The sequence below is a fragment of the Phalangium opilio genome, unplaced genomic scaffold, assembly GCF_054372755.1.
Source record: "Phalangium opilio isolate 3A_F unplaced genomic scaffold, DU_Popi_V2 ptg000003l_1, whole genome shotgun sequence".
Lineage (NCBI taxonomy): Eukaryota > Metazoa > Arthropoda > Arachnida > Opiliones > Phalangiidae > Phalangium > Phalangium opilio.
Window position 1 is genome coordinate 9,459,215 of NW_028324145.1, and position 15,130 is coordinate 9,474,344.

The following is a 15,130-nucleotide window of genomic DNA, read 5'->3' on the forward strand; positions in this document are numbered from 1 at the left end:
GAAAAAAAATACATAACATAAAGAATGTTCAAGCATCAGAGGTGATCCGGAAGTGGAAGTTGGATATTTGGAATCGCGTAAAATAGGTTCGGGATGAAGTAGAACTGACGAGATGATATTTGGGAAACGGAAGTCCAGATTCGGATGGATGAACTTTCATTAAAAAGTGATCTCCTCTTCTCTTTGCCGTAAATATTCAATGGGAAAAAAGAGATATAACTAAACTCATTTAATAGATGGTCGAGGATTTTTTGAAAAAAAGTATAATGGAGATCGCGTAACCGAACTCGCTCCTCGTCCCGTGGGCTATTGTTCACGGGACATCACTGAATAGTTTATGAACAGCGGTGGTGGAAGGTCGTCTTCCGGTCACAAAAACCGCTCGCCAATCCGTTCACAGTATCAAATCACCATTCGTTGTTAGTCAACTAAAGGAGAATGTATCGTCCAAGATTAACTTTGACGCTAATTATCGTATTATCCCAATGGACGTACCTTACTGATGGTAAGACATTGCCTTTATAATTAACTACGCATTACAAGGTTTATATTTGTCCTAATGACAATATTGTTTAAGCCTAATTGATTAACGATTTAACTCTTTCAACCCTCATTTTCGATAGGCGAAAATGCGGGAACTTTATCCGCATTCATAAACCAACCCCTATCAAAAGGGCGGGACGCTGACCCGATGGTTAGAATGTGGAGAAAGCGAGGTGAAGAAACTAAAGAATGGAATCCTTGGGAGCATTATTCCGGGGATGGTCCGCCCGAAAACTGGGACCCTCATCGCAAATCCTTGAAAATAAAAAGTGACATCACCGTAACGTCCGTAGTAGTAAATTCCGTAGAGGGAACGCCCACTCCCCGAGACGCGTCATCATCTTCTCTAAATGAAGAAGAGATAACCTCGTCATCAATGATAATGCCCGTCATCCCGGCTCTTCAGTCCTCGTTTGTCGAAGACTGGAGCCCAGTGTCCAGCGAATTTGAGGGAGATTTGACGCGAACTTCTCTTCCGTACGAAGGACCCTCGTCTCTCTTCGAGATGACCGCGGTAATGAGTTCAATCGTGCCAATAACGCCATCGTCCAGCGCGATCTACGACGTAGACTCGCCTCAAATCGATTCGCAAAGAGTGCCTTCCTCATTAGAATCATCAACGTTACCACCATTCACCGATCAATTAGAACCATCGCCAACCATGGTCCCCCAAAATACGGATAAATTAGCCGTCGAATCTTCCATTTTCTATACGACACGTTTTAGTAGCGATTTTACTTCAAACCAATATTATTCCGATTCCAAAGTTTTAATGTCGTCTGTAGTTAGTTTTAACTCTTTATACAGTACTTTTATAGACCCCGAACCCGTCACCAATGTATATTTTCCATCGAGTACCGCGACAATTGATGGACAGCATAGTTATCAGAGTTTGAACTTTTTACCGGAAAACATAGTTTCTAGCGCTGTTTACAGTCCATCTTCTTCTTCGACTGACGGACCACAAAACTACCAGAGTTATCAGAGCTTTAGTTTTGTACCAGAAAACTTGGTTTCCAGTGTCGTTTTTAGCCCTTCACCTTCCTTCGGGGATGCTATCGGTTCAACCCAAAAACTAGCAAGTACCACATTTTTAGACGTTAGTTCGAAAATGGTTGAAAACACATCTACCAAAGAGTTTGCCCCGGGAAATTCTACTACAATGGGATTATTATCTGAAAATACTACTACCGTGGAATTAGCGTCAATGAGTTTTGTAAATTATACTGAAGAGTTTAGTTCAACGATGTCCTCGGAAATCTTTGAGGAATTTGACGCAACTTCGAACTATGATATGTCAAAGGATACCATGACTAAAGTACCATTCAGTTCCGAGTATTTGAAACCGTCAGTTGTCATTATATTGGTACCCTCTGTACATATAGTGGAGTCATGGGACATGGTCAGTACTTTAGAGAAAGAAACGATAAATATTGTGGAGACACCCGTCAACGAATTTAACACAGCGACGTGGTACGGTTATCCAGCTTCATCCCGTTTAATGATCCAATCGAGCGACATAGATACCCCAATCTTCAGCGAAAATGACCCGATTCAACCTCAAATTTCATCGCAACCAGATACATCAGACACCGTATCTTTAAATGACACTTCGGAAAATGTTCTTCGAAGTACATCATTCAGGGTACCTAGGTCCTTAGATCCCAACGAAGCCTCGGATTTCTCAAGATCCGAATTGGAAGCTTCGGACCCACCAGCATCAGACGTTATCACTCCAAGTATGAGTTCGGACATAGTGGTCATACCAGAAACGTCAGTCACGAATCCTGATTTAGCATCTGTGGCGATCGAACCAAGCCAAAGCTTACCGAAAGTGACACCGTCAATGGACGCGGCGGGGATTGATAGCAAAGTGGTAGACCCCAGTCCTAATCCGACCAAAGTTGTTGAAACTAACGAGGAAGTTGCTTCGAAAACCATTACTGATTCTGTAGAAAGTAAAGTTGAAACCAAAATGGATTCGAGTAAAAGAGAAGGGGTCCATGATGAAGAATCTATAACACCGACGGTGACGACTCAAAAAGACGTGGAGTCTAAACTGCCAACGCCAACTAGTATAACTTTACCGGAAATAACTGAGGTGCCAAGTACTACTACTACTCTACTTCCTACTAAAGACAATCAAACCATTCAGCCATCAAGTAAACTATAACCTTTAAACCTAATTACTAGAAATAATCATTTAACACACTTATATTTAACAGATCCAGTGGATAACAATGAAATACAAACACCAATGACGTCACTAAACTTGGAAACATCCACGACTTTAACTTCAAAGACGGAACCACCAGCTTATTTGCTCGATAAAGCGTATTGGATTAGAACAAGTAAATAATAAATAATGTTACAGTCCATGATTAAGCTGAACATAACGCTAACAAATCACAACAAATACGTCAGTTCTCGAAGCAGAATCTCATAAATGGAAACCATACACTTGGGAAGATTTACCGCGGAGATTAGAGAGGGCTTACAAATTAGCTCATAGACGCAATTATGGTTTGAGAGACAGGAAAAGACGAAGCGTATACGAAGATGTTGCCATTAAAGTCAAGGTATTTGGTTGAGGTTCCATCTCAGACTAAGTTAGTTAATCATTTCAAACTTTTTGTAAATTAGTTAGTAGGATGGGCAGTTGACGCCATTCATGGACGCACCGAACTATATTACGTCATTGCAGTCGATGACGTTGCGGTTAGGGCTACAACGGCTTCGGACATCTTCAAATTAATAACAAAAGAAGAGATGGAAAGAGATGTTGGATTTGAACTGATAGTACCAGCTGAACGTAAGAAACGAATTACAATTAAGTCGTAACTTTTCTCTAAGATATGGCGTAGCTTTTAAGAAAGACGCGGCACTATCTACAATGACGAATGGTCGTCAATGGGTCATACTGGTAGCCATTGCAGTAACCGGGATCTCAATAGCTTTACTGGTCTGCGGGGCTTTGGCCTACTATCGTTGTTGCAAAAAGCCACCCAAAACTGTGGATGTTGACCCTGAATCGGAACCAGCTTCACCATCATACGGATTTAGGAACGTTGAGCAGGCCTTACAAGAAGGGACAGTGACATTGAGTGTGGTACAGTCGTCAGACGGAGAAGGGGCCAAGTCCAAGAAGCAAAAGACTCCAAAAACGGAGGAAATTGAATCAAAACGTCCCTTACCAGATGTACCGGGAACGAGTACCAGTAGCGGAAGTTCCGATACGGATATGGCAACCATTAAGGCAAAATCAAAAAGATTTAGAACCCTACTGGAAAAGTAAGTTACTTTATTAAACCTTCGTTCGATAAGAGTGTCATAACGTTTCACGATCATATTAGTGAAGCGACACAAACGGAAAATGGAATCGTCAACCCAGCTTTTGAGGATTCTCCAATTGGTACATCGCGTAGAAAACACGCCAGAAAAGCCATTAAAGCAAATGGGAGCGCCAGCACAGTATCTCCGGATAGTAATAATGGATATTTTGACCACGTACCGTTACCATCTCCTCCCACATCACCACACGAAACTGATACATTGCCTTCAACAGCGCCATTGCCTCCTCAAGAGATCAAAGAAGGGTAAGCATTATAACAAATCTTGAGGGGACCTATTCACTAAGTAAATGTTTACTTTTCAGCAAAGCGAGAAGGCATTCGAACAAGGTTTCCGCATCGGTAATACAATTTCCGTTTTAAAATTACCTTTTTCAAACTTTTAATTAAACAAAACTGACAAATTTCAAGCCTCCGGATGTTCTTCCAACCGAAATCAAAGTTCGAGAGAAAATAAATGAACTACTGGACGATACGATTGCAAAAACGACGGGTCGAAGACTATACAATAGGTATGACATTCCTATTTACTTCTCTAGACAACATCTTATTCTGAGATTGTTTTCTTTACAGTGCTAGGAGCAAAAGAATCCAACCGGAGAAATCAGAACGAAGTTTGAGCCCCGGATTCCAAAGTTTCCGATCACCCAAACACAAAAAAGGGGGAGTCACCGCCACATTCGGCGATAAACACAAGTAATTCTCAATAAGACAAAGTACAAACTACAACCATTAAACACTTTTGATTCCCATCCCAAAGTAGCAGCGTTTGCGAAACTCTAGCCGAACACGAGTTAAGCGGGAAAGAAGACTCTTCAGCCCCAAAGGTCGTATGGTCTACATTCAAAGGTGAAAGTCCTGGTTTACCACAATCTCCAACTGGTTCCGAAGATTCTAGACCAGGGGATCGCCACCATAATTCCGCGGTTCAAACTGAGCCACTGTTCTTACATTCGGATAAACATCCCGTTAAACACGTGGGTTAATATAGAATTCTAACTTAAATTGTCTATTACTTAACACTCATTTCAATTTAAAGAGCGGTCAAGTTCGGGATACGCCTATGACAGCGCCAAGTTCAACGCCGGACAGTCCAATTGAGGGGATTCATACGCATAGAGGAAGTATGGCAGCTTCGGCCCCCGTCTTAGTGGACGTTCACGAGAAGGAAGGGGTCAACCCCGATGATTATATCGGAGCGGTCAAAGTGACCGAACCAGCTCAATCCGTTATAAAAGCCATTCGCGATGAATTGAAGAAGTTCAATTCGACTTTACCAGGAACAAGCACGGAAAGTAACGCGTAAAAAAACGTTGACCTAAATGAGTTTAGTCCACAATATTTTAGTCATTTTTATAAAAAAAAATCCTCGAAAATAACCAATTTTTGGCTTGAGTGCAGAGGTTAATTGTGTACAAAATGAATTATCATTTTAAAGGATTGAAAATTAGCCAATTAGGACAGCCAATCTTGACTTAGCAGCTTGTTACTATACCCACCGGTTAATTACGTTTCATTAAGAAAAATTTAAATATTTAAATATCTGATCACAGTTAAACCTTTATAATAATTATAAACTGTTATATATAAATTTTCCCCAAATTTTATAAGCTTACATTATAATTATTATTAAGTACTTTTATATTCTTTGCAATTTAATTTCCTAAATTAAATTGGATTAAAATATTTCTTTGAAATCGTACTAAACATATGGTGTTTTGTTTCGCGTTATAAAAACTCGGTAAAATGTTATTTAAAAGCTCGAATAACCATGAGGGTACTGAAATTTGAAAACCTTCTGGACTCCGAGAACATTTTTTTTAGAAAAAAAGTATAAGTTTAGTCCATAAAAGGTAAGAAAAGCCAATTAAGGTTTAGCAGCCGTTGTTATAGACTTTTTGCGGGGCCATCTGGGCCTTACACGCGACTACAAAACCACTTTGCGGCAAGGTAAACTCGAAAATAGTGAATTCTTATAGCCAAAAATATGGTCTGGCGCGTGGCGTGGCAAAAAGTTAAAAGGCAGAAGGTAACCAAGGTAGGCACGTGTCAAAGACGGCAGGTGACCAACGACGCGTGCCAAAAGATGCGCCATTTTATTTTTGCCTTGCCCTTTTTAGCCGAGAGCGAGTTTTCTTGGTCAACTAGTCTCTCGTATATAATTTATTCTATCATGCGAGCTGCTCTATAAAAACCCTTGCAGATGGTCACTACGAAACGAAGCTATAGTCAATTAAGATCAAATTGGCTTTCAACTTTTCGTCCTTCTCTATTCCCTCAAGCTACACAGTATGATAGTATTTACACCGAAAACACACCTGGATGTATATTTATCTGTTTTCTTTTTTGGTATAAGCAGGGGATTGGCTCGCTTTATCTCTAATAGATACGAATTTTACTACGAGTCCGTCCATTATTTATGAATGAATTTTATGGCCAAGGTAATATATGGATGTCATGCCCTTAAGGCTTGACCAACATGTGGGTTAACTGACCAAGGTTGCGTATAATTTTCTTTTTTGATGCGTTAGGTTCAGCTGCTGTTGTAAATTTTTATTATATATGGAGGTATGTTAAGGGCAAGTTTGTAGATTTCTTGAATTCTAATTGTTTAAGTATTTAGTTTCAGTGGAAAAAAGAAAAGAAATGTATAAGCCTATTTTGTAGTATATCTTATAGCAGCAGAGTTTGTGAATCCGTTAATTTAGCGCAGTTTTAAAAGAGCTTAATTAGTTATAAAGCAGTAATATAGTCTTCCTCCCATTTACAATATTAGGTTGTATCATGGAATTTATACTATAGATTTTTGGTTGTATTAGTTTCAAAATATCCTATTAAACTAATTATTCAAAATAAATATTTTAGTAGGCCTATTTCTATTGAAGGTTTTATATTTTTAACATAAAAGGTTGCTCTAAATTTTTCTCAAAACTAAAGATAAAACAATTTAAAAATTTTCAACTTACCTAGATATACGATCGATGAAGCGTGTGGACCTGAAATACCATCGCCATCTGGCGTTAATATTTTTGAAAAGAGAATCCATCCATAATGACGCTATCGCCACCTAGAAAGAAACAACGAAACTAAATTTCAAAACAAACTCCATATTTTTCCATTTTCTAATCGATAAAATATATGATAACATCAATAAAATACAGAACTATAAAACCGGACCGTTTCTGTTGTATTAACAATGACACGTGTTAATTGCGTATGAAAGGTATTAATCACCTTTTCAATAAAATTAAGCCTAACGAAGTTTCAATCACGTGTTTTAACTGAGCATTAATTCCGCGCAAGAAATTATAATTTGCATTCCTCCAAGGTTTTGCAGACTATAAACTGCTCTTAACTAAATAATTAAATATACTGGATTTTATAAAGTACTTGCAAATGAATTAAAAATACCCTGCAGGGCTAAAAAAATCCATTTCATTTCAAAAATAACTTTTGAAAAAAAAAGAAAAGAAAATCGGTAAAATATTCAACAGTTATTTAACAGAATGAAAAAAAAAACCCCCACAGTAGAGAGAGGTCGCGTTTTCAAGGAGAGAGAGAGATGTATTTTTAATGAAATTTTTCTTCTCTCTGGTTTGAATAATGAAGGGGATCGAGGGGTGAAAAAGCAGCCTGATACAAAACCACACAAAAACCAAACTGTCACCCCCCAAAAACTACCAAAACCGCCAGCGATCTAATGACACAAGATAGCGAATAAACAGTGTAGAGAGAGCGTTAGGAAAAAAGTAGTCAATTTCATAGAAAACCGCGGATTTAAAAGAGATATCAGGAGGTGGAATTTATTTATTTTTTATTTAAAGGGGTGATGAAGTGAATTTAAAATGTTATTAATTTTTTTTTGTTGACTAACATTCCTCAATGGAGGATCTTAATTGTTTCTCGCATAATTGACTGTAGGAATTAATTACACCTACGACGCTATTATTGTAAGGTGCAAGAAATACAAAAAACATATTTTCAAAATGGCTGCCGAAGGGGGACTATTTTAAAATGGCGGCCGTTTTAAACCAGAACGGGACTAAATCCAGCATAGAAACCGCTTAGTAAATCTTTAGTTAAATCGTCTGACAGTTTTTCATACTTTTCAAGCCTACATTTTACAAGTTTTATCAAGAACCGAGCCAGAGTTCTTCCTTCGACTTAACTAAAACTACGTCATAAGAAAATTGAAATCTAAGTCCGTAATTTTTAAACGTTTTACTACTCCTTTAAAGACTTTTAGATCCCAGAAAAGAGGCAAGTAGCGATTCGGGGGTGAAAGGGAGGAGGGAGGGAAGAGGAAATAAAAAAAGAGAGAAATAAGAGGTTGAGAGTGAGAGAGAGAAAGAGGAAAAGAGAGAAATAGCGAGAAAAACGGAGACCACGAGAGCAGCCAGCGCGATTTCCAAAGTGGATAAAGGAATCGCTTTTTGTTCAAATAGAGGAACTTAATAAAAAAAGAAAAGAGCGTTCAGGAGAGAGTGAGAGAGAGAGAGAGTAAAAAAAGAGGAAAAAGGAAAGAAAAAGCCAGATCTCTCGCGGCGGCCTTATCTCTTCTCTCTCTCTCCTCCGTTTTTTGCTTCTGAGGAGTATAAAGAGAGAAAAACAGAGAGTAAAAAAAAAAAAAAAAAAGAAAAGAAAAAAACCTCGGGAAAGATTGCGCGTTCTTCCATGAATTAATAAGTAGGAATCTCAACGACGTAGCCCGTGGATAAGAAAAACGGAAAAAATCGCGGCTATCAAAAAGTCATTTAGAATGTTAGTCCAATGGTGTCTTCCTCAAACTCCCTTAAAAACCTATATAACACAGTCTGTATGTATAGGAGAACGTGGTAAAGGGGATTGGGGGAGGGGGTCCAAAACGATGGTTCAAAATCTTCTTCGCCAACCCCTTACCCCCCACCCTCTAAACCAGGGGTTAACCATAAAATTTAAATTCAGAAAATTAAATAGCGGCGAGATTGCGTTGTTGACAATGGGTATAAGTAGGTTTTTTTTAATAGAGAGTACTTGCACTAAAGGGGCAAGAGTAATTTCCCCCCTTAGATAGCCCGCTAAAATCTCTTAGTTTCATCAGTGGAGAGAAGTAGAGACTGGAGAGAGGAATGAATTCTCGGTGTCACTTCTAATTTATTTCTCGAGAAGAAAGCCGTCAGGCGAAATTTTCAATATTTTATCATTCACTACGCCTTTGATAACTTTACAAAAGACGTTTCTCTGTAACTTTCGAATCTGAGTGTTCTCTCCCTCATTTGATTACACAGTCTTCGATTCAAAATTTCAAACCATCCAAAATTTTCAATAGAAAAGTTTAAGCGATAAAAAAATGGTATGGATATCCCCTCAGAAACGCCAAAAACTACCAACTCTCTCGTTCTCTCTCTCTCTCTCTCTCTCCACTTCCCCTACTATTTAATCTGGCGGATATTAAAATCGCATCTATATCCAGCGAAAAATGAAAGAAAAAAAAAAGAAAGATGAGAAAGTCAGGAAAGAGGAAAAATCCTCTATCAGTTTTTCTACACGTTCTTTGTGTTGGATGAATTCAATTAAGAAATGAAACTTGCGTTTTTTTTCTCTCTCTCTAGTGCTGCGCTGGTGCATGCTAGGGTCCTTCTCGATTCGAGCAAAAGGAGCGGAATAGAGCAAAGCGACTCAAAATGAAATGAAAAATAAAAAAAATCTCTCATTTCAATCTCGAGAGCGAGAGAGAGAGAGAGAGAGAGAGAGAGAGAGAGAAGAGACAGTTATTTTTGTTACTAAGCCTTGGTTTGAATACGAATGCATCGCGAATAAGTTATTAAAATTAAGGCCTCGGTGTCATCATTCCTCTTTCCTTCCCGCCCCCAAACCAAAACCAAAATTCTACTTTATCAAAACTCGGAACAATTTCCGAACACTGGCCAAAAATTTAATTAGAAAACTAAGATCTAGCATAGCATCTTCAATTGATGAAATAAATAGCTTTCCCTCTTGATGTACTCTCGCAAACGTCTTTTAAAATTAAGCAGACGACGGATAGTTGCCCTCCCTACCTCCACATGCAACGTCATAAATTCCCTTTTTAAATAAATGCATCAACACTAGGCCTAATTAAGCAGTTTAAAAAAACTCAAACAATTAATGAAAGAAGCAAGCGCGAAAGATTTAGGATGATCAATTTAGGCCCTAGTTAGGGTTAACGAATCGTATAAAAACCCAGACGGTTTTCCCTCACAATCTTCGCTAGCTAACTGGCATAATGGCTAATTTTTTCCCCCCAAAACACGGTATGGTACAACGCAATTCCACCGAGGGCCATCTGTTGAATACAACCCAACGCTCGTAGAGAAAAATAATTGCCAGTACCGTTTTCAACACCCGGGATAAAGCGGGAAATACCTAGAAAAACTATAACCAGACGTTACTGGCCAGCGCAATAATAAGACAATAACAATTGATCAAGACCCGCAAAACAAAAAGCCAAAATTTATACGTTGACTCTTATTATCTAGCCCATGAGATTGAGAGAGAAAACAACACCTTAGTCGGTACCATCCCTAAAGTTAGGCCTAACACTCTACAACATCTTTTGCTAAGTTACCTTTCCAGGTACTGATCCCTAGAATTGCCTTGAACAAGTTGTATACCAAGCAATAGAAATAACTCTACACCTTCCTTAGCAGGTATACGGAAGGAACTTAAGTGTTCGGTTGGGGATAACGCAAAAAGAAGACGGCCAGGAAGCTTTGGGATAACTCAATAAAAGAAATCCAAGGATATAAAACAGGTGTGCGCAGAGCAACAGGAACTCAGGTTTTATATTGCCCAGTGTGTGTATGTGTTAAATTGAGGACTAACATTACCCTAACCCACTGGTGTATAGTTTTTACTGGCCAGCAAGTTAGGTTTATCGGCATACGAACGCATCATTTAGCACACGCAACTCATGTTTTTGAAGATAAGATTACGTAATTTTGAAATATTTTAAGGTGAAAGCAAAAATAGGCCTAAAATGTTTTACCCGCTGAACTCCCGTGTTTCAAGGAAAAGTATTTCAACCGGAGAGAGAGTTTGCTCCATTTTTTAAAGCGTAAACAACTCGTTAAAAATCTTTACATAATTTGTAAAATACGCAATAATACTGTTGAAAGGCTTATTACTTAAGTATACTGTATATTCTTAAGGTTATTTTAGTCCATCCATATAATAACGAAAACAAAATAAAGGAAAATTATTTCATCATTTGTTGGAGAAAAAATAGAGAAATGAATTATCATATTACGATTATTATCTTGAGCGAACAAAAAAGCATAAAGAGAAAAAGCTAATTTTATATTCAGAATAAGTTATTAGGCAACGCCATAATATAGTCATACAAATACGTCAGCCTGGTTTCTCAATCCTCTGGTTATACTTATAGGCTACTTTGCTATTATAGAAATGAGTAATGCTTTGTTGGAAAAGGTGAATGCCAACCGTTGCCAGTCCCCTTTTTTTTCCCTCCAATTGATGTTACGTACGCTAGGCCCTATTTGCCTCTGCTCCTTCCGCTTTTTCCCATTTAGATTTCGTAGTACTAACCTTAGCTAAGCCTTGGTCCCATTTTTCTACCTACCACCACCACTTACCCTACCCCTTACGGCTTGTATTAGGAAATTGCTAAAAGGGAGAGCCAGTGAGTGAACCAACCAGTGAGTGAGTGAGTCTCCCATGGCTCCCGCTGCTTTTCACAATTGCGCTACGTTTATTTACGGAAGAGGGTAACGAGAAAAAATGGCACACGCTAGGCCTTTGCCAGTCAGAAGAGAAAGAGAGAGAGAGATTGAGAGGGTGTAAGATGGAAGGAGTAAAGAAGAGCGAGAGAGAGAGAGAGAGTAGCGAGCGCCTGTGTCCAATTTACCTGATGGCTTTCCGCGTTGTTAGATCTCCCTAAGAAAAGGGACATGCAAATGCCACCATAGATGCCCTCTACTATTTTCAGTGAGAGCTTCTATAACTTCCCACCCGTTTTACTTCCCCCACTTTTTCGTTCTTACTATGATCTTATTACATTAATGGAAAAGAAGTCAGTCTCCCCTACGTCTCTTTTTATTCGTTTCTTACGCAAGCTTACGTTCCTTTTTTTCTTTCTATCAATTTTCTAAAAACTCACAGCGTTGCCAAGAGAATTTATTTATTCATTGGACTTCCTTCTAATTTCATGGAAATATTTCTTATAAATTATATAGTTTTTAACGCGTTCAGTCGAATTGTCACATCTCTAAAAATGCTAAAACTAATATTTGAAATATGTTTACATAAAAAAACGATTTGGAGCAAACAACAACCCAGCTCTTAACCAACCTTAAGAAAAATCGAGTTTGCCCCTGGTGGATTGCTTCTCCCTGAACACCGGAGTGCAGCGGGTGGAACACTTCTACAGGCGCACACTGAAGTATTTTGATTATCTTATTATTATTACTAAACCTAATTTTATCGAGATTATTTCACGGAACACTTTACTACAAACATCCCTCAAAATAGAAAGGGGGTCACGTACAAAATACGTCAAGTGAATCTTTGAATAGAGCAATTGGTTTAACCAGAGAGAAAACGATCTGGGGGCGCTGGGCAAAGTCCCTAAAGAAATAATACTCCGTTTAAAAACATTTTTGGTAAAGAACTAAAGGATATCTTTTCAATTTTATTATCTAGACCTACTCCGCTATCATATAATGGACGTTTCACTAACGGGACTAAAATATAAACTCTTTACTCTTCAGAACTGCATGGTGTTTATCCAAATCTACTATATTAGTAGTAAAAGTGATTCCAGTTGGAATTCACTCTTCAGGTTGTTACAGTGCCCTTACAGCGTCACGCCCTTAGCCTTTAGGTAAAACCATCCGATGCCTACCCTTTTTTTTATTATAGGATTCGTGGCATGGCTCTGGCGAAGTTCTCCTTTTATCCATTCCGTAATGAAAACAGATGTAATGTCGAGTGGAGTGGAGAGAAGAGAGAAGGAGAAGAGCTCTGGCGAAACACGTCGACGGTCTAATGCGTCTCAGGGAAAATGCCCCCGCTTTATTTTGACCCCTTTAAGAATATCGCTTTTCAAAGAGACGACCAATGTACCGAACCCGTTCGCACCAGCCACTCTTTCACGCAAACTCGAGATAAAAAGAGTATACCAAAATTTAACCTCGCCCCCTTTCAATTCACAAAAAAGATTAGTTTATCCTTTCAGAAGCTTCACCTTCCCTTTAAAAACAAACTTTTAAAAGGCCTTCCAAGAATACGCTATTAGAATGACCAAGAAACAAAAGTTTCCTATAACATTCTTGGAAATGTTTGTCCGTTTTTGTATCTAATAAAAAAGTAAAGGGTTGAGAAAAATGTTACCAAAAATAAATATCAAGCTTATATTTTTTTGGGAGTTTTGGTTGGTCTCTAAGCGGAGGCGTTGTTGTTGTTATAGATTCTTAGGTGAACGGGCGGCGGGGATAAAAATGGTATGATGTAAACGGGACCACGTCTTTACCCCGAGGGCACGAGCTTCCATTTGGATAAGAGGAGTACCTAGCTCTTTCTCCATCCCTTCTTCCCCCTTTCTCTCTCTCTCTCTCTCTCTCTCTCTCTCTCTCTCTCTCTCTCTCTCTCTCTCTCTCTCTCTCTCTCTCTCTCTCTCTCTCTCTCTCTCTCTCTCTCTCTCTCTCTCTCTCTCTCTCTCTCTCTCTCTCTCTCTCTCTCTCTCTCTCTCTCTCTCTCTCTCTCTCTCTCTCTCTTCTCCGGCTCCCAAATAACTCTCAGGAAATAAAAAAACATCTCGCCCGAGATGGGAACATAATATCTCCATTATGGGAGCAACGAAAGAACCTTTCTTTCGGTAGCAGCGCCGTGCCAAGCGCAAACGCTCCAACTCGGGGAAAAAGGCCACGAATCTCTCTTTCTCTCTCTCTCTTATATGATTGCCCTCGACTGTTGGTTGAGCTCTTTTCTTCGCGTTAGGCCTAATAGATGGCGCGAGAGCTGGGTCTCCGCTTTCGGAAAAGCTCTTTATTTATAATCCCACTTCCCCTACATTCTTTTCTACTCTATTTTCCTTTTAGGAACGTCCAGAACAAAAGCGAAAAGCCTATGGGTGCGTGTCAACCAATGGACTCGATAAATAGAGCGGCCAAGGCCTATTTTTTGTTTTAAAAATAAAGGTTCTACCCTACAAAGGAACCCCTAGGGAGCGGAGGTATTTCCGAAATATGGCGGCAAATTGAACTTGGGTAGAAAAGCAGTGTCGTTATGGAACGAGCGAAACTTCGCTAAAACCAAGTAATCAAAAAATAAACAGTATAAATTGGAACTAAAGCAATTAAGGTGCAAACGGAGTGACGCGTCGACCCATCTCGGCTACCCCGAAAAAAAATTACGACTCGTGGGATAACGTATATATACGTTGGGTGGGAGGCCAATTAGGACCTTAGAAAAATAGAAGCGGAACTAGCTCGAAGTAGGGGGATTAGAGATAGATTTTTTTCTTTACTCCATCTCTCGCACTCTGTACTTCCCCTCGCCAATTTCCGCTTTGTAAATTGTTGGGGTCTTTGTTTTTTCTAGGCTACTCTACTAACATCGCTAGCTCTATGCCTTGCCACGCTGTAACACACTCACAAAGGCGAGTCAGCAGTACAGTTAAAATATATCGATGTAGACACGATTGAATCCTAATCAAGCACAAAGAAATTCTTATCCTAGCTCTCATATTTTTCATAGAGAATTTCTCTTTAATCATTATGAAAGTTTCAAAATTCCTAGTGGAAATCATTTCCAAATTAAAGGGTTTAAATATAATTTTGAAGTTAGTGGTACGTTACTAGTGTTTATCAAGATCACTTGTTGTGTTAGGGAGAAGCCCTCGCCCCCAATTTTACCCGTTTTTCTCTCGGCGCTTCTCTAATGATCGTCGGCGGAAAACGAGGATGGTCCCGAGGAAAAAAGGGAGAGAGAGAGAGAGACCGGGAAGCTGAAGAGCAGAGATGAGGAGGAGGGATAGGAAATTTCTCGGCGGTGCGGGGCGCGTAAATACTCTCTTCCCTGGCCAGCTTTTTGACGCTGGTTGGCGCGTCTCTAATTAGGCGCCCGCTCGTTAGGCCTAATGAGGTCAAACAGCCCCTTCCACCTCCACCCCCACTACGCCAAAAAGGTTGCCAAAATTCAGCAAAGTTTAAAACCGGCTTTCCCCATACTCCCGCAGGGTAAACATCATCGAAGATGAA

At 39.3% G+C, this 15,130-nt stretch overlaps 1 protein-coding gene and 2 long non-coding RNA genes across 3 annotated transcripts in view; 2 read left to right on the top strand and 1 right to left on the bottom strand.

Moving 5' to 3' along the window:
* The window catches only part of LOC149717669 (uncharacterized), a 180,873-nt gene that overhangs the window by 18,141 nt on the left and 147,602 nt on the right, over nt 1-15,130 (bottom strand). Inside the window, exon 9 of the long non-coding RNA XR_016367242.1 lies at nt 6,860-6,960. This is a non-coding gene — a long non-coding RNA (uncharacterized LOC149717669). The remainder of the gene's footprint in view (nt 1-6,859; nt 6,961-15,130) is intronic.
* Nucleotides 439-5,515, top strand: LOC149717671 (uncharacterized). The gene is made up of 12 exons (XM_089834550.1): nt 439-505; nt 624-2,705; nt 2,769-2,894; nt 2,968-3,122; nt 3,187-3,355; nt 3,408-3,834; nt 3,897-4,139; nt 4,199-4,235; nt 4,305-4,405; nt 4,467-4,589; nt 4,657-4,870; nt 4,933-5,515. The coding sequence occupies exons 1-12, from the start codon at nt 439-441 to the stop codon at nt 5,197-5,199; spliced, it is 4,011 nt and encodes a 1,336-aa protein (XP_089690676.1). The 3' UTR covers nt 5,200-5,515.
* On the top strand, nt 5,847-7,000 carry LOC149717672 (uncharacterized). The gene is made up of 4 exons (XR_016367253.1): nt 5,847-6,182; nt 6,253-6,334; nt 6,425-6,461; nt 6,864-7,000. It is a non-coding gene; the product is annotated as an uncharacterized LOC149717672 (long non-coding RNA).

What these genes read in the sequence shown, in the direction of transcription:
- LOC149717671 (XM_089834550.1), top strand. Translation starts at nt 439, where the DNA reads ATGTATCGTCCAAGATTAACTTTGACGCTAATTATCGTATTATCCCAA. An exon ending in ATGGACGTACCTTACTGATG is followed by an intron (nt 506 to 623) that starts GTAAGACATTGC and finishes CATTTTCGATAG; the next exon opens with GCGAAAATGCGGGAACTTTA. An exon ending in CCTCAAGAGATCAAAGAAGG is followed by an intron (nt 4,140 to 4,198) that starts GTAAGCATTATA and finishes TTTACTTTTCAG; the next exon opens with CAAAGCGAGAAGGCATTCGA.